The 17,964-nt window shown below is 53.1% G+C and overlaps 2 protein-coding genes and 1 long non-coding RNA gene across 3 annotated transcripts; 2 read left to right on the top strand and 1 right to left on the bottom strand.

Moving 5' to 3' along the window:
- The first annotated feature begins 713 nt into the window (after positions 1 to 713).
- Positions 714 to 3,683, top strand: LOC306814934 (serine/threonine-protein kinase PAK 1-like). Its single transcript, XM_079331466.1, has 6 exons — positions 714 to 774; positions 1,123 to 1,186; positions 1,809 to 1,857; positions 2,170 to 2,282; positions 2,541 to 2,658; positions 3,408 to 3,683. Exons 4-6 carry the CDS (start codon positions 2,185 to 2,187, stop codon positions 3,612 to 3,614), a joined length of 423 nt encoding a protein of 140 aa, XP_079187592.1. The 5' UTR covers positions 714 to 774; positions 1,123 to 1,186; positions 1,809 to 1,857; positions 2,170 to 2,184; the 3' UTR covers positions 3,615 to 3,683.
- A 253-nt stretch (positions 3,684 to 3,936) lies between these two features.
- Positions 3,937 to 4,772, top strand: LOC306814950. Its single transcript, XR_013777289.1, has 3 exons — positions 3,937 to 3,988; positions 4,070 to 4,207; positions 4,448 to 4,772. It is a non-coding gene; the product is annotated as an uncharacterized lncRNA (long non-coding RNA).
- Positions 4,773 to 9,580: 4,808 nt separating this feature from the next.
- On the bottom strand, positions 9,581 to 17,075 carry LOC306814946 (uncharacterized protein). The gene is made up of 10 exons (XM_079331481.1): positions 16,810 to 17,075; positions 16,014 to 16,503; positions 15,174 to 15,273; positions 14,694 to 14,890; positions 14,459 to 14,596; positions 14,058 to 14,218; positions 13,646 to 13,778; positions 11,376 to 11,438; positions 10,788 to 11,141; positions 9,581 to 10,429 (listed from the first exon to the last, which is right to left on the bottom strand). The coding sequence occupies exons 2-10, from the start codon at positions 16,152 to 16,154 to the stop codon at positions 9,836 to 9,838; spliced, it is 1,881 nt and encodes a 626-aa protein (XP_079187607.1). The 5' UTR covers positions 16,155 to 16,503; positions 16,810 to 17,075; the 3' UTR covers positions 9,581 to 9,835.
- Positions 17,076 to 17,964: the final 889 nt, after the last annotated feature.

The raw sequence follows: 17,964 nt of genomic DNA, 5'->3' as shown, positions 1-17,964 counted from the left end.
TTCCAAAGGCGCAGACCACAGCCTTGCAGGATACTCAGGAGACACTGGCCCCTGGAAATGACCCTGGCCCTCTGCATGGTCTAATTAGCTGCAGGAGCAACATAGACTGCCCTGCACTTGCACAGGGTGCCAGCAGAGCTTGATGAGGAGAATCCTGGGCAGCTCAGCATTGTAAAGAGCTGTGGGTCTGGGAAGGGCTGGGATGCAGCTCTGAAGGGCCACTCCTTCAAGCCTGAGATGCAGAGGGGAAATGAGTGCAACAGATCTGAAAAGGCGCTTGCTCTGGGGTGTCTTCTTAGACACCTGCATGCCAGCTGCGGGCTATCTTAGTTGTTCAGGTGAACAAGGAAGTAGAAAAGCAACAATGCTGCTCTGGGGCCGAGCTCTGATCTCCTTCTGGATCTTTGCAAATGCCTCAATAGCTTGTGGCAGGCCTCTTGCAGAAAAGCTGATAAAATGTTGCATATAAGAGTCAATCCATGAGCTCCTGTATCCAAGTAGCCTATGGGGTTTTCCCTTTGCCTCTGAGTAGGGGACATCCAAAAGCCCCCAGCCAAAGTGGCCAGGCGGTGGCTGACAGCACCTCCCTAAGGCCTTGCCTTTGCCCTGTGCTCAGCCACCCTTCTGACGGGCAATCCTTTCCTCTCCAGCTCCACACACACTCTGCACTTCAGCGTGCCGCCGGAGCAGCAGCGCCTGCGGCTGCCAGCGCTTGGCCCAGCAGCCCAGCCCGGCAGCCCCAGAGGAGAGAGGAGCAGAGCCCGAAGACCCTGAGTACGTCTGGTGTATTTCTTGTCTGCCAGAGCACTGTGTTGTCTGCGTGTCTCGCTGTTGGCCGTGGCAGAAGCTCCTCCTCGGTTCAGTGTCTCACAGGCACTTGGGACTCCCTGCAGAGCCTGTGCCTGTGCTCTGAGGCAGCGACAGAGCGCTGGGGCTGCTCCTGGTGCCCCTGAGGGCAGCTGAGACTGCCTTGGCTCTGCCCGGGCTGCTCTCCGTGCCAAAGGCGAAAGCAGAGAGGATTGCTTCTGCTTGAGCTCGCCCCAGTGGGGCTGCACTTAGGTCCATGTGTGGAGTGGCATCTGTGTTTGACAGTGAGTGCCTTGCACTGCTTTTGTCTTTCAGGGAGCATTGTGAGTCTGGGCCAGCCAAGACAAAGGTACACGGAATTTGAACCACTTGGACGAGGGTAAGTGTGATGCCTGCTCCTTATACAAAAGCGTGGGCCAGGTCTTTGCCTGGTGCAATATCAAGTGTCAAGTCAGGCAAGCTCCAAACACGGTAAAACTCAGACTTTCCCTCCTGCCACCTCTCAGGACTGCTGAGTCAGGGCAGTCCAAAGGCATCATCAAAGCCAACTGGGTGCCGGCAATGTCCTGCTTGCGGCAAGGAGCAGGACCTGCAAGATCTCCTGCCTCTGCAGCTTTATGGCCTAGAAGAGCACCTTGGCACCCAAAAATTATCAGACTCTCAACCACAGTCTTTGGATTATGATTCTTCTTCACTTTTTCACATGTGCAAGAATGCACACCCACACATGAGTACAGTTGCCCTTAGGTTTGGAACAGACCTAACTGGGCGTGTGCCTTGGAGATTTGCAGCAGCCCCTGGTCTTCATGCTGGAGCTGGGTTTGCTCTTGCACACCCTGCCCTGCATGGCAGAGCCTGGTGGGCTGACGAGCTACGGGCTGTAGAGACGCTGCAGCCAGGCACTTTCTAGAGAGGCCCAGCAGCCTGGGGACGTCTCCTGCCTGGGCTTGCTTTCACTGCCACAGACTGAAGGGCTTTCTCTGCTGCTGTTTTCTTCCTAGGGCATTTGGAGCTGTTTATAAAGCCCTCGATGCCAGCACAGGACAGCAGGTAAAGTGTCGACAACCCCGGCAGATTTTGAATCTCTGGAGCGCTTTCCCTTTCACTGCTGTGAGCTCAGCCTGGAGCTTTGGGTGGCTGTTCCCTGTCTGCAGAAGAGGCTGTTGCTCTGAAGCACAGTCTTGGCTCAGAGTGCAGAATGCACTTGGGACGGGCTGTGCTGCTTCTCCTAAGCTCTGCTGTCCCGTACCGGGGCAGTTTGGCACAGCTCGCTGCGTCGTTGCACAAGCACTCGCTCCGTGCTGCCTGAGATCTCGCGCACGCAGCGACTGCTCAAGTTAGTGGTTTCCAATGTCCTTTTAGGTGGCCATCAAGATCATGAGCCTTCATGAGAAGAGATCCGAGGAGCTGGCTGTCAATGAAATCCTGGCCATGAGGGACAACAGGAACGCCAATATTGTCAGCTACTTAGACAGGTTGGGCTGTTGTCATGTCACTGTTCCTTTAGATAGGGCAAGGCAGAAGAGAGCCAGCCCTTTGGTGCGTGGCAGAAAAGGGAGCTGTCGATGATTTCTCCAGCTGTCCCAGTGCATGGCAGGAGGTGGCACTCAGCGTGCAATAATCTCTTGTGGCACACATAGCTTGGAGAGCAGGTGCAAAAGCCTGGCTCAGGCCCTGGGGTGAGCGAGCTGTGGCCATTGCTCTCTCGCCATGCTCTGCTTTTCTTCTTGCAGCTACCTGGTGGATGGGGAACTCTGGCTGGCCATGGAGTTCATGGACGGTGGCACGCTGTCAGATGTGCTCAGGGCAGTGTACCTGGAGGAAGGACAGATCGGCGCTGTCTGTCGGGAGGTGAGGGATGCCGCTTGTGCTTGCCCTGGCCTGCCCAGCATGGCCCTTGTCAGCTGGTGTGTAGGAACAGCAGAGATTTCTTGCTCACGGCTTTCTTTTGGAGCTTCTGTCACATCACGGAGAAGAGGAAGGAACATCTGGAATGAGCTGCCTGCCGGTGTCCCTGCACTCCCTGGGCTCTGTCCTTGCACACTTGCATACTGTTTTTGTCTTCTGGTGCTCATGCTCCCTCGCTCGCTTGGTTTCACTTCTTTTGTCTTGTCAGCTTTTCCTCTCAGCCTTTGAATGCAGCCTGCATTCAAATGTCCTGCATTCCTTGCCCCTCTAAGCAGGTTTGTGGGTGTCAAATTTTCAAGTTCAGGGCAATGGAGATGTCCTCAGCCTCAAAGGAGAGCGTTTCAGGCCAGATGGCATTGGATTCTAGACACAGGTCTAATGTGCTGCTTCCTCCTCTGCTGCCACGAGGCTCTCAAGAAAATCGTTGCCATGACACCTCTTAGCCAAAATTCATGTGAGTTTTACCAAAACCAGGAAGGGCTTTAGGAATCTCAGATGCTTTCCAAGAAGACAGACCTCTTCAAAGAGTCTTGAAGCAGCACGCTCTTTCCCTTTCTCTTTTCTCACCGTGATGTTGCACCCTGCCTCTCAACTCCATGACACAGCTGTCAGTCTCGTGGAGCCCTTTCCTTTTCTGTAGGTTGGAATCAGGTGCTGAACTTTTCCCCTTGCCTCTGTCCTTTCTCTCTCAGTGCCTGCAAGGATTGCATTTCCTCCATTCCCGCCAAGTCATCCACAGAGACATCAAAAGCAGCAACGTTCTTGTGGGACTGGACGGATCTGTCAAGTTGGGTGGGTATCCCTGGGCAGGTGCAGCGTTGCCAGCATGTGCTCTGGGGCTGCTTTTGGGTGACTGCCAGTTGCCCAGAAATGCTGCTGGGCCAGTGTGTGCAAGGTGAGGGTGTTCCTGTGGCAGCCAATGCCTTCTTTGGCTGGCTCCGGCCCCGTGGGAGCAGAGCACGGCTGCTTTTGCAGCCGGTGCAGTGTGGTGGCCTTGTCAGGCATGGGGTGGGCAATGCTTTTGGGGGGGTTTGGCCGGGGGAGCTGCCTCTGACAGGCTTTGTTTTTCTCCTCAGCTGACTTTGGTCTCTGTGCTCAGCTGAGCCCCGAGCGCAGCAAGCGCAGCTCCAGGGTGGGCACTCCCAGCTGGATGGCTCCGGAAGTGGTCAGAAGAGAAGCCTACGGCCCCAAAGTGGACATCTGGTCTCTGGGGATCATGGGGCTGGAGATGGTGGAGGGGGAAGCTCCTTACCAGAGGGAAGCCCGTGTGAGGGTAAGGTGCAGCTTCTAAAGGGCTGAGAGCTGTTGTGGCTAGGAAAGGAGCAGCTGCAGTGTCCTCTTCCATTTCTTGTAGGTGTTTGAACTGATAGAAAGGAACGGGCCCCCCACACTGCAGAACCCCAGGCACCACTCGGCTCTCCTGTGCATCTTCCTGCGGTGCTGCCTGCAGGCAGACGAGGACAGGCGCTGGTCTGCCCAGGAACTGCTGCAGGTGAGAAAAAGCAAAGCGGCCGAAGGGCCTGCGAGCTGAGGAGCCCCGCAGGAAGGGATGGAGAGGAGGGTGGGCCACGTGGGCCTGGCTGAGACAGGGACGGCACAGGAAGGCCGAGGGGCAGACGGTGCCCTCGGTCCTCTTTGTGCATCTTCCCGGGAGCCAGAGCAATCCTGCTGGAGCCTGTGGTCTTGCCAAGTGGCAAGGGTTCCTTTCTTCTTTTGTTTTTCCTCTGGGCAGCATCCATTTGTGACCTTGGGCGATCCTGCCTCCAGCTTGGCTGCTCTCATCACCTCAGCCAAGCAAGTGCAGGAAGAGAGGAGAGGACATGTGCCCTGCCAGCTGAGAGGAGTGGAAAGGGGACGCATGATGTTTTGGCCGAGATTTCCCCATCCCATGAGTTTTTTAAGGATCTCTTCAACAAATAGTATATTTCATCTTTGAAGATTTTCTTAGGTTAAGTTAGGTTTTAGTTAGGACTAGAGAGCCTAGAAAGCATCGTTAATGGAGCATTGTTTAGAAAAGAGTAGATGTATTGTTGATGTAGGTTAGTTCAGAATTATCCTTGAAGGCGAAATAGGAATGAAGCTTTGTGAGTCTGGGCCAGCCAAGACAAAGGTACACGGAATTTGAACCACTTGGACAAGGGTGAGTGTGATGCCTGCTCCTTATATAAAAGCTTGGGCCAGGTCTTTGCCTGGTGCAATATCAAGCATGAAGTCAGGCAAGCTCCAAACACGGTCAAACTCAGCCTTTCCCTCCTGCCACCTCTCAGGACTGCTGAGTCCAAAGGCATCATCAAAGCCAACTGGGTGCCGGCAATGTCCTGCTTGCGGCAAGGAGCAGGACCTGCAAGATCTCCTGCCTCTGTGGACACAGCTGACCAACAGAACCCACATGGTGAGCGAGGAGCTGCCCTCTCCAGCCCGTTCCCAGCCGAGACCGGCGTGGCCGCTGCCGCCCCTCCCGCCTGTGCTCCCGCTGCAGCTGCCGGGCTTTGGTCTGTCTGCAGCACCGGGACCGAGGGCAGAGAGAGTGCCTGCAGCTAAAGAAAGGACTGGAGCCGAGGTATCTGTTCTGTTTTATTGCCAGTTTTACCAACTGCTCTTGTTTCTGCTTGTATGGTTAGATATATTAGTAAAAGAGCTGTTATTCCTACCCCCTTATCTCTGCTTCAGAGTCCTCGATTCAAACAATTATAATACTTGGGGGAGTGGAATTAAAGTCTCTATTTCATAGGAAAACTTCTGCCTTCATCGGCAGACACCAGTCCTTCAAACCAGGACAGCCTACTTGATAGGTTTTCATTTTTATTCAATGATATAAAAGGGAAGTCCTGTGGGCTAAAGAACTGAAAAGTTAAATGCAGTGCTCTAGAACTAGTATGAGTGTATCAAAAGGCAAGGTGTTCCCTACAGTAATTAATGAGCATACACTCATTTGTTTTCAGTCATTTCAAATACTGAATATACAACCTTCAATATAAAGCATTTTTGGACCAAACTGTGTTCTTCAGTCTGGGCTTTAGAGCTTCCATGGAAGAATTACTATTTGGACACATACTTGATAAAAATTTGCAGTTAGTATGTTTAAAAATTCAATCTATTTAGAGTAACAACTTCCTCACTTTTGATTTCATTCTATCTTCATTTCAATATGAACTTGCAGATTGTCTCAACAGAATGTGTGAGCACAATGAAATCTTCCTTCCCATAACCTGTATGTGCATCTTCAACTGAAGTTAATGGAAGTTCTCTGGGAAAATCAAGGTAAGGAGAGAGCTGATGTGTAACAGCATGTTGTGATTAAAATCTTGCATATAGCAGAAATCTGTGAGGTTTGCTATGCTTCTAAGTGGCCTGAATTAATAATGCCTCCAGTATTCAAAGCCTTAGGTTTATACTGACTATTTGAAGCCAGCTACTTGGTACACCCTTTTATTGAATTGACGACACATTGCTAGGCAAGAGCTACCCCGCACTGCTGAGGTGACACCTCGAGTGCTGTGTCCACTTCTCGTCCCCTAGCGAGAGGAATTGAGGGGCTGGAGCATGTCCAGAAAAGGGAACGGAGCTTGGCAAGGCTGTCAAGCCACCAGGGGTACCTGAGGGAGCTGGTCACAGGCTGGACTCACAAAGCTGGCTCAATAAGCATGACATTAGTGGATGGTGTTCCGCAGTCCAGGACCAGCATTTCTCCCTGTTATAAATGAGAAACAAAAAGTCTCGATATCCAGCAAAATTGTGATTGCTTTATTTTATATAGATGAATTAAGCAGTGCTGGGGACGTGAGGGATCACTGCCCACTCCACACTCCATTGAACCATGGTTTGCAGCGTCTTCTTATAGTAAACCAAATTTTTGTTTTTTTGTTGTTATAATTTTGCCAGGTAAGCAGTGGTGGTCAAATGAATATCCGTAAAGGCTCTGGGCGAGAGTGAAGTCTCATAGATAACCTTCTGGTCTTGGTAGATAAAAGCAACAGAAATTGGGAAATCTGCTCCTTGTAGATTGGCAGAAGTCCGATCTTGCAAAATCTATTGGGCTATGGAAAGTCTGATTTTGCAAAGTGGTAGTAGGTACAACTTACTTAGAAAATTAATATTCATGACAAGGGGATTTAAAACAGAATTATTTCATAATACATTTTCCTCTATCTAGTGTACATGCTTCACTTCAGAATTTAGGATTGTGGTTTATACAAACCCCAGTACTATTATGATTAACACAAATCTTTTATCAATTATCACATCCCCCTGTGGCCATCACCAGTGTCGGTGGTGTCGTGAGGGTTTTGGGAGACTGAAATATTTAATAGCAAAGAGATGAGGGGAGAGGGTGATCTGGTGCAAATCCTGAGTGTTGGTAATGGCATGAAAAATGTGTGAAATGAAATAATTGGAATTCTAATGGTTCTGATACTGTCAGGCAGCCTTTGGAAAAATGGAACATGCTGGATTTATGATGTATGTGGGCTCTGTCTGCACTGGCGACAAGGGAAGGCCACCAGCCCTTGCTGTTATGCCCGGTGTTTCAGGTGTCCTGGCAATTAGATTTTGTAGAGGTACCACGCAAAGAGGGATACTGGTAGATACTGGTATTAGTTGACACCTTCAGTGGATGGCTAGAAGCTTACTCCTGTCACAGCAACACAGCCAAGGAGGTGGTGAAAGTTTTATTCAATCATACAATTCTGAGGTTTCAGGTTCTCTTGGGGATGTCATCAGAGAGGGGACCACACTTTGTCAAAATGTGGTTAAAGAGGTAAGCAATATATTGGGAATGACTTGGGATCTGCATGAACCTTATAAACCTTTACAAGCAAGTGGGTGGTAAAGTTGAATGTGTGAATGGGACTCTCAAAGCACAAATGATCAAAATTTGTCAGGAAACATCCATGACAAGGGTTCAAGCCTTGCCTAAAGCTTTACTGAGGATCCGCATCCAACCTACGTGAGAGATAACATCAGTCCCTGTGAAATACTGTATGGCAGCCATATCAAATTCCATACATTCCAGGTGAAATTCACATGAAGGGAAAACAATGCACAGAGGTATATAATGGCTTAAGGTTCTACTTTGCAGGAGTTCCAGAATTACATTATGCTATTCAGACCCGTGAGACTGGACACACCTGCACACCCCTTCCAGCCTGGAGCCTGGGTCTGTGTGAAGTGGCGAGACGGTGATCCTCTACAAGCCAAGTGGAAAGGACCATTCCAAGTCCTGCTGTGACCATCCACGCTGCAGTCAAAGTTGCTGGCAAAGGAGCCTGGATTCACGACTCCAGAGTTAAGAATGTTTCTGCTCCTCAGAAAACTGTAAAAACACATTACACTGTAATATTAGAACGTAAATACAGAGATCAGTGCAGACGAAAACGTGCTTTAAATGCTTCCTCTTCTGTGCCGGGGCCTGGGGACAATGCTGGCTGCCCTCGTCATTTTGAGCCTGCGAGCGACCTTGGGTGCCCCAGTGCCCGGGACAAGCGTCTGCCGCGTGTTTGGGCAGAGCGGCAGCCACAGCCACCAGGGGGCTGGGGACACGCTGCCCGCCTTTCCCAGCGCCGAGGGTGCCCCGACCCCGGCGCTCTCCCCATCCCCAGCAGGGATGGCCCCAGCACCATCCCTGCCTGCCCGCATCCCGCAGCCTGTTGGGGTGGAGAGGCGGCTCTGGAGACTCCTCCGGCAGCAGTCGGGTGGGCAGCGGTGCCCATGGCATGTCTGGTGGCGGCTTTCTCCCTGGGCAGCGCTTTGGGAAGGCGCGCCCTGCCTTCCCTCCACGGTGAGCGCCGGGCGGGAGGCGAGGTGCGGGGCTGGGGATGGACATGGAGCGAGGGCTGCGCGGGGAGCTCCGGAAACACTTCCTGAGCGAAACGCAGGGTGGGATGGTGCAGGATGGGGGCTGAGGGATGCGGGATGAAGGATGAGAGATGACGGATTCGGGATGCAGGATGAAGGCTGCGAGTGTGCGAGCGGCCGGCGGCGCACGGCGGGACTTGCCCGCTGGTTCCCTGCTCTGCCTGTAGCCAGGGCAGCGGGATTATCGCCGAGCGGGCTCCCTGCGCCGCTTTGCCCCGCCGGCTTCCCAGCAGATTTGCGGAGGGACCGCAACCCGTGCCGAACAGCCGGGCCCGGGCAGGCACTGCCGGCTCCTCTCCGGCTCCAGCAAACCACACTCTTGGGAAATAGCCCAAACTGTCCCGAAGCAGCTGAGAGTGAGCGCGGCCCTGCGGAGCGGCGCTCGCCGTGCCCGGCGCGCAGGGCTTGGTGCGGCCACAGCTCGGGATGCGGGGCTGAGGCATCGCCGGGAATGACAGCGGAGAACAGAGCGCGCTGCACGTGTTGGAGAGTACAGAGGGGATTCAGCTGTGTCTGTGCCTTCCACGGCTTGGCTGAATCTGTGCCTGCTGTAGCCATGGGATTGCCCAGCTTTTACCAAGTGAAGGTGATGCCAGGAGCGGGAGGCGTTTGGACCATCCCAGTTACTCGGGGGGAACCCTCACCCATCGCAGCTGGTCCGTGGAGGAGGCAGGTGTGTGAGCAGGCAGTTTGCTCTTCACAGTGAACTGAAACTGTACAATGTTCAGTAACAAAAGCCTTTGGCTTTGTATTTTCAGATGGTTGAGTAGTCAGAGGCAAGGGTCCTGTCCAAAGGATATTTCTGTCTGAAATCAATCTAAACTGCAGAGGCACGGACTGTCAACTGAATAATGAAATGACCTATCAGACTGGGACAGCCTTGAAGTGGTACAAGGACCACTTTGGACACTGGGCCCTCAAAATACGGCTTGCATTCTTTTTGAAGTGCTTACTATTGGTGATTTGGATTGTTCTATTGTTTTGTATTTATTAAGTTATTTTAAAAACTTAATTTTACAATCTTTAGAGGATGCTTTTTTATTAAATTAAGAATGGGGAGTTGTGCAGGCCAGTGGGCTTACAGAAGAAGAGTCCATTATGATCCTGCGGTGATTTGTAAAGATTTCTTGAAATTTTAACTGGTCAAGACGTGAACAGCTTCCTTTGGACACAATGCTGTCACCTCTGCATTGGTGGCCACTTGGCAGTGAGTGTGAGAGGCGGCAGCTCTCTGGCCCACACGGTGCTGCTGTTTGCTGGTTGCTGCCTACTCAAGGCTCAGGTAGGCACCTGAGCTGTCTTGCTGCACAGCCAGAGCCAGCTCAATCCTGCAGTGCAGCCCACAGGTGCTGCTCAGCTGCCAGCTGCAGGACTTGCTGGAGGGCAGTGCTGTGAGATGGTAGTAACTGGACTGCGGTAAACAGCGCCAGGCCGATGCTACCAACATCTGGACCCACTGGGTGACTTTCTTTGGATCTAAGCATGAGCCGGTGCAGAGGGTGTCCAACAGGTACCAGTTCTGATCCTGGGGCAGCTGGCCACCAGAGGCATGCAGGAAGCACGTGTGCCCCAGCAGTTGCTCCCCGGAGCACAGGCACTCCAGTGCCACACGGAAGCGCCTGGCTGGTGGCTGCTCTGTGCTCTCCAGGCTGAAGGAGTGGCCGGGGGGTGGCCGCAGGATGACCAGCAGGCGGTAGACGCTGTTGCTCTCCTGAACGCTGCAGCATTCCGAGCAGGTGTCACAGCTGCACCCAGGGTCCGGGTGCAACTCTGGCATGAAGCTCCTGCGGGAAAGCACTCGGCAGACACCAAGAAGCTCGTCCACCAGCTCCTTCAGTACCTTCGTGCTGGGCAGGCCCTGCTGTAGAATCATGGAACAGTTGGGCTTGGCAGTGACCTTGAAAGGCCATCCAGCGTGAGCCCACAGCAATGAGCAGGGACATTCTCAACTAGACCAGGCTGCGATGGCCCACTGCAGCCTTATCCTGGATGTGCCCATTGCTGATGGGGTGGGCACAGCCAAAGTGTTGCCACCACTGTCTGCACCCTTGAGTTTCTTGTTGAACTCACCGACCTTCTCCCTGCTCCCGACCTTCTCCTCACTGCCAGTGTTCTCACTGCTGCCACGCTTCTCCTTGCTGCCAACCTTCACCTGGCTACTAACCTTCTCGTCCTCCTTGTTGTTGACCTTCTCATAAGCCAAATTTCTCCCTGCTCACCTTCTCCTCGCTGCTGACAGCCTTCCTTCTCTTGGCTCCCCTCTGGTCCCTGCAGCTGGCAGAGCCGTGCTTCCTCCTCCTGACCAGACAGCAGCCCATACCCAGCAGGCCCAGAAGCAGGGTTGCTGCACTGGCCCAAAGCAGCCACTGCTGCTGCAGTGCCAGTGAGAGCAGGGCTTCCGTGGTGCCACTGCTGCCCTGCATCTCCTTCAGGAGCCGAGTCATCTCCCGATGGAGATATTCCTCATGCTCCAGCATTCGTTTTACTTCATCCTTGTCAATATTTAGATTCACTTTCAGCCCAGCATGGGTGGCTAACAGAGCCAGGATGAAGGTCAGCGTCGGAGACATGGCCTGCACGAAGAAAGGGGGCTCAGCACATCTGGCTGGAAAGGAGCAGGGGGCTGGAGGCAGCTGGAATGTCCCCAGAGCCTCTTTGGGCACCTGCCACACTGAGAGCCCCAAGCCTCTCCTCCCCCAGCCCTGGGGACAGCACCCTGTCCGGAGGGTCCCAGCTCTCACTCTGCCTTTCAACTCATCTTTCCCAGCTCCCATTCAGCCCAGAATTCCCTGAGTGTGTGCACTCACTGGCTGCCAGAACCCAACTGCCTGCTGCTGCCCCTGAACACAGGTGACAGCGTGAACTGTTCTCTGCGATGACACAGCCAGCAGAACCACAGCACTCAGCTGCCAAGCTGGCTGTGCCCTGCTCACAGCTCCTACTGTGACCCATGCCCTGGCATGTCACAGTCCCAGAGCCACTTCCCAGCCCACACGGCCCAGCCTTCATCCCCACTGCTGGCCTCAGCAGCTCCTGGGCATCCTCACCCTGAGTGCAAAGGCAGTCACAGGAGCCTTCCAGCCAGGGCACTCTGGATCCAGGCTGCAGACAGCCATACACTGAAAGGAACTTGGAGACTGGAGCTGGATCTTCCTGCACTGACCACCCAACTGCCATTGAGGTGAACCTAAACCTCACCTGCTGCAACTGGAGCACGTTTCCCCTTCTTGCCTGTGGGAGCCCAGGGCATAGCTCCGGCCTCTTTGGGGATCTCAAAACTCCCCTGGCAAGGGTCTCAAAGACTCCTGAGTGAGACCCTGGTGTCTCAGGCGCTGAATTCTAACCTCTGGGAGAAGTTGTCAGCACAAAGAGAATGGAAACAGGTCACCAAAATTAGTGAAGTGTAAATTAGATTGTTAGAATGTAGATAAATAGACTTTTGGGAATGTTTATGATAAGGGACATGTGGCCAAAATGAAGAATTTAGGGAGTGGACACCTTTTCCTCCTTCTTCTCCATATCATCCATGTTGGGTGACACGTTGGCACTTTTAGATTGGATGGGGTCAGAGCTGGAACTTTTAACAAGATTGTATTGTATTGGAAAATTATTGTAAACATGTAGCACGTGATTTAGACTATATAAGATAAGCCCTGCTTTCACCAGGCGGATTCCACCATGGATGCCAGGCTGAGTAGACCGCTGCTGGCCAGGCAAAAAGTCCCTGAGATAAGAAATAATAAACAATCCTTGGAACAAGAGACAACTGTCTCAGGCAATCTCTCTTTGGCTGCTTCAGAGAGAACCAGGGTTTGAACCACTTCATGTCTCTCTGGGGTGATCTCGGGACAAAGGAGAAACCCCAGACTGGTATACTTGCCCATCCTGGAACATGGTTTGTGGGGGTTGGCTTTCTTCCTCCTTACTTACAGAATTTCTTCCCACATGTTGCTAGCAAACTACTGGTACTTAAGGAAAACAAAGGAGTTGACAAGGTGAGAGAGAGAATTGTAGCATCTGACTTCCCTTCCTTTTTCTTTGGGAGTTTCTCTCTGAGGGAGGAGATACTGGGAAATTTTGGGGGCATGATGGGTTGCAGGGAAAGGACGGGACTAGGGGCAGCTGCTGTCTCTCTCACTCTCTCGGGACTTTGAAGGAAGACCGTCAAACTACTGCTTGGCAAAAGGAATTCCACTACCACTGCAGGAACCCAAGCAGGAGCTGCCTTTCTTCTGCTGCAGCTCCAGCTACCGCTAAGGAGCCTCTGATACATCCTGTACACTGCCCTGGGATTTCTCCTCATTCCTGATGTTTCAGCTTGGTGCTCTGTGTGGTCCTGCTGGGGCACTGCCCAGAGGGGATTGTGGAGCAAAGCCTCTCCTCCGTCCTTTCCCATCTCGGCCCAGAAGGCTGTCACGGGGCCCCTGCAAAAATTTGTTATTAATTCCACAGTTTTTTGTTTGCCTTCTTCTACATATTAGTAAACAATGGTTATTCCTATCCTTGTATCTGAGACTCAGACCTCCTTAATTTTAAAATTATAATAGTCTGGGGAGAAGGAGGGGGTTAACATTGTCCACTCCAAGGGAGGCTCCTGCCTTCTTGTCCTGGTTTTGAAAGGACAGGTGTCTGCCAGTAAAGGCAGAAGTTTCCCTTTGAAATAGAGACTTTCCACTCCTCCCCAGTATTATAATTGTTTGAATTGAGGACTCTGAAGCAGAGATAAGGGGGTAGGAATAACAGCTCTTTTACTAATATATCTAACCACACAAGCAGAAACAAGAGCAGTTGTTAAAACTGCCAAGAAAACAGAACAGATACCTCGGCTCCAGTCCTTTCTTTAGCTGCAGGCACTCTCTCTGCCCTCGGTCCCGGTGCTGCAGACAGACCAAAGCCCGGCAGCTGCAGCGGGAGCACAGGCGGGAGGGGCGGCAGCGGCCACGCCGGTCTCGGCTGGGAACGGGCTGGAGAGGGCAGCTCCTCGCTCACCATGTGGGTTCTGGTGGTCAGCTGTGTCCACAGAGGCAGGAGATCTTGCAGGTCCTGCTCCTTGCCGCAAGCAGGACATTGCCGGCACCCAGTTGGCTTTGATGATGCCTTTGGACTCAGCAGTCCTGAGAGGTGTCAGGAGGGAAAGGCTGAGTTTGACCGTGTTTGGAGCTTGCCTGACTTCACGCTTGATATTGCACCAGGCAAAGACCTGGCCCACGCTTTTGTATAAGGAGCAGGCATCACACTTACCCTTGTGCAAGTGGTTCAAATGCCGTGTACCTCTGCGTTGGCTGGCCCAGACTCACAATGCTTCATTCTTATTTCTCCTTCAAGGATAATTCTGAACTAACCTACATCAACAATACATCTACTCTTTTCTAAACAATGCTCCATTAACGATGCTTTCTAGGCTCTATAGTCCTAACTAAAACCTAACTTAACCTAAGAAAATCTTCAAAGATGGAATATATTATCTGTGGGAGAGATCCTTAACAAACACAGGAGGATGGCGGAATCTCGGCCAAAACAGCATGCGTCCCCTTTCCACTCCTCTCAGCTGGCAGGGCACGTGTCCTCTCCTCTCTTCCTGCACTTGCTTGGCTGAGGTGATGAGAGCAGCCAGGCTGGAGGCAGGATGGCCGAAAGTCACAAATGGATGCTGCCCAGAGGAAAATCATAACAAGAAAGGAACCCTTGTCACTTGGCAAGACCACAGGCTCCAGCAGGATTGCTCTGGCTCCCGGGAAGATGCACAAAGAGGACCGAGGGCAGTATCGGCCCCTCGGCCTTCCTGTGCCGCCCCTGTCTCAGCCAGGCCCACGTGGCCCACCCTCCTCTCCATCCCTTCCTGCGGGGCTCCTCAGCTCGCAGGCCCTTTGGCCGCTTTGCTTTTTCTCACCTGCAGCAGTTCCTGGGCAGACCAGCGCCTGTCCTCGTTTGCCTGCAGGCAGCACCGCAGGAAGTCGCGCACAAAAACCGAGTGGTGCCTGGGGTTCTGAAGTTTTGGGGGCCCGTTCCTTTGTATCAGTTCAAACACCTACAAGAAATGGAAGAGGACACTGCAGCTGCTCCTTTCCTAGCCACAACAGCTCTCAGCCCTTTAGAAGCAGCCCCCTTTAGAAGCTGCACCTTACCCTCACAGGGGCCTCCCTCTGGTAAGGAGCTTCCCCTTCCACCATCTCCAGCCCCATGATCCCCAGCGACCAGATGTCCACTTTGGGGCCGTAGGCTTCTCTTCTGACCACTTCCGGAGCCATCCAGCTGGGAGTGCCCACCCTGGAGCTGCGCTTGCTGCGCTCGGGGCTCAGCTGAGCACAGAGGCCAAAGTCAGCTGAGGAGAAAAACAAAGCCTGTCAGGGGCAGCTCCCCCGGCCAAACCCCCCAAAAGCATTGCCCACCCCATGCCTGACAAGGCCACCACACCGCACCGACTGCAAAAGCAGCCGTGCTCTGCTCCCACGGGGCCGGAGCCAGCCAAAGAAGGCATTGGCTGCCACAGGAACACCCTCACCTTGCACACACTGGCCCAGCAGCATTTCTGGGCAACTGGCAGTCACCCAAAAGCAGCCCCAGAGCACATGCTGGCAACGCTGCACCTGCCCAGGGATACCCACCCAACTTGACAGATCCGTCCAGCCCCACAAGAACGTTGTCGCTTTTGATGTCTCTGTGGATGACTTGGCGGGAATGGAGGAAATGCAATCCTTGCAGGCACTGAGAGAGAAAGGACAGAGGCAAGGGGAAAAGTTCAGCACCTGATTCCAACCTACAGAAAAGGAAAGGGCTCTACGAGACTGAGAGCTGTGTCATGGAGTTGAGAGGCAGGGCGCAACATCACGGTGAGAAAAGAGAAAGGGAAAGAGCGTGCTGCTTCAAGACTCTTTGAAGAGGTCTGTCTTCTTGGAAGGCATCTGAGATTCCTAAAGCCCTTCCTGGTTTTGGTAAAACTCACATGAATTTTGGCTAAGAGGTGTCATGGCAAAGATTTTCTTGAGAGCCTCGTGGCAGCAGAGGAGGAAGCAGCACATTAGACCTGTGTCTAGAATCCAATGCCATGTGAAACGCTCTCCTTTGAGGCTGAGGACATCTCCATTGCCCTGAATTTGAAAATTTGCCACCCACAAATCAGCTTAGAGGGGCAAGGAATGCAGGACAGTGAAACAGGCTGCATTCAAAGGTTGAGAGGAAAAGCTGACAAGACAAAAGAAGTGAAACCAAGCGAGCGAGGGAGCATGAGCACCAGAAGACAAACAGTATGCAAGCATGCAAGGACAGAGCCCAGGGAGTGCAGGGACACCGGCAGGCAGCTCATTCCAGATGTTTCTTCTTCTTCTCCATGATGTGACAGAAGCTCCAAAAGAAAGCCGTGAGCAAGAAATCTCTGCTGTTCCTACCCACCAGCTGAAAAGGGCCATGCTGGGCAGACCAGGGCAAGCACAAGCGGCATCCCTCACCTCCCGACAGACAGCGCCGATCTGTCCTTCCTCCAGGTACACTGCCCTGAGCACATCTGACAGCGTGCCACCGTCCATGAACTCCATGGCCAGCCAGAGTTGCCCATCCACCAGGTAGCTGCAAGAAGAAAAGCAGAGCATGGCGAGAGAGCAATGGCCACAGCTCGCTCACCCCAGGGCCTGAGCCAGGCTTTTGCACCTGCTCTCCAAGCTACGTGTGCCACAAGAGATTATTGCATGCTGAGTGCCACCTCCTGCCATGCCCTGGCGATGACTAGAGAAATCATCAACAGCTCCCTTTTGTGCCATGCACCAAAGGGCTGGCTCTCTTCTGCCTTGCCCTATCTAAAGGAACAGCGACATGACAACAGCCCAACCTGTCTAAGTAGCTGACAATATTGGCGTTCCTGTTGTCCCTCATGGCCAGGATTTCATTGACAGCCAGCTCCTCGGATCTCTTCTCATGAAGGCTCATGATCTTGATGGCCACCTAAAAGGACATTGGAAACCACTAACTTGAGCAGTCGCTCCGTGCGCGAGATCTCAGGCAGCACGGAGCGAGTGCTTGTGCAACGACGCAGCGAGCTGTGCCAAAGTGCCCCGGTACGGGACAGCAGAGCTTAGGAGAAGCAGCACAGCCCGTCCCAAGTGCCTTCTGCACTCTGAGCCAAGACTGTGCTTCAGAGCAACAGCCTCTTCTGCAGACAGGGAACAGCCACCCAAAGCTCCAGGCTGAGCTCACAGCAGTGAAAGCGCTCCAGAGATTCAAAATCTGCCAGGGGTGTCGACACTTTACCTGCTGTCCTGTGCTGGCATCGAGGGCTTTATAAACAGCTCCAAATGCCCTAGGAAGAAAACAGCAGCAGAGAAAGCCCTTCAGTCTGTGGCAGTGAAAGCAAGCCCAGGCAGGAGACGTCCCCAGGCTGCCGGGCCTCTCTAGAAAGTGCCTGGCTGCAGCGTCTCTACAGCCCGTAGCTCGTCAGCCCACCAGGCTCTGCCATGCAGGGCAGGGTGTGCAAGAGCAAACCCAGCTCCAGCATGAAGACCAGGGGCTGCTGCAAATCTCCAAGGCACATGCCCAATTAGGTCTGTTCCAAACCTAAGGGCAACTGTACTCATGTGTGGGTGTGCATTCTTGCACATGTAAAAAAGTGAAGAAGAATCATAATCCAAAGACTGTGGTTGAGAGTCTGATAATTTTTGGGTGCCAAGGTGCTCTTCTAGGCCATAAAGCTGCAGAGGCAGGAGATCTTGAGGGTCCTGCTCCTTGCCGCAAGCAGGACATTGCCGGCACCCACTTGGCTTTGAGGATGCCTTTGGACTGCCCTGACTCAGCAGTCCTGAGAGGTGTCAGGAGGGAAAGGCTGAGTTTTACCATGTTTGGAGCTTGCCTGACTTGACACTTGATATTGCACCAGGCAAAGACCTGGCCCACGCTTTTGTATAAGGAGCAGGCATCACACTTACCCTTGTCCAAGTGGTTCAAATTCCGTGTACCTTTGTCTTGGCTGGCCCAGACTCACAATGCTCCCTGAAAGACAAAAGCAGTGCAAGGCACTCATTGTCAAACACAGATGCCTCTCCACACATGGACCTAAGTGCAGCCCCACTGGGGCGAGCTCAAGCAGAAGCAATCCTCTCTGCTTTTGTCTTTGGCACGGAGAGCAGCCCGGGCAGAGCCAAGGCAGTCTCAGCTGCCCTCAGGGGCACCAGGAGCAGCCCCAGCGCTCTGTCGCTGCCTCAGAGCACAGGCACAGGCTCTGCAGGGAGTCCCAAGTGCCTGTGAGACACTGAACCGAGGAGGAGCTTCTGCCACGGCCAACAGCGAGACACGCAGACAACACAGTGCTCTGGCAGACAAGAAATACACCAGACGTACTCAGGGTCTTCGGGCTCTGCTCCTCTCTCCTCTGGGGCTGCCGGGCTGGGCTGCTGGGCCAAGCGCTGGCAG

This window comes from Erithacus rubecula, assembly GCF_903797595.1.
Source record: "Erithacus rubecula genome assembly, contig: SUPER_Z_unloc_4, whole genome shotgun sequence".
Taxonomy (NCBI): Eukaryota; Metazoa; Chordata; class Aves; order Passeriformes; family Muscicapidae; genus Erithacus; species Erithacus rubecula.
The sequence above is the reverse complement of the archived record's forward strand: the minus strand, read 5'-3'. Positions and strand labels throughout refer to the sequence as shown.

Excerpts from the sequence above, each read along its gene's own strand:
- LOC306814934 (XM_079331466.1), top strand. The coding sequence starts at position 2,185 with ATGAGCCTTCATGAGAAGAGATCCGAGGAGCTGGCTGTCAATGAAATC. Across the intron at positions 2,283-2,540 it reads ATTGTCAGCTACTTAGACAG|CTACCTGGTGGATGGGGAAC; the intron begins GTTGGGCTGTTG and ends TTCTTCTTGCAG. Across the intron at positions 2,659-3,407 it reads TCGGCGCTGTCTGTCGGGAG|TGCCTGCAAGGATTGCATTT; the intron begins GTGAGGGATGCC and ends TTTCTCTCTCAG.
- LOC306814946 (XM_079331481.1), bottom strand. The coding sequence starts at position 16,154 with ATGCTCTGCTTTTCTTCTTGCAGCTACCTGGTGGATGGGCAACTCTGG. Across the intron at positions 14,597-14,693 it reads AGAGGGAGGCCCCTGTGAGG|GTGTTTGAACTGATACAAAG; the intron begins GTAAGGTGCAGC and ends CATTTCTTGTAG. Across the intron at positions 11,439-13,645 it reads GCATCATCAAAGCCAACTGG|AGAACAGTTCACGCTGTCAC; the intron begins GTGCCGGCAATG and ends GTGTCATCGCAG.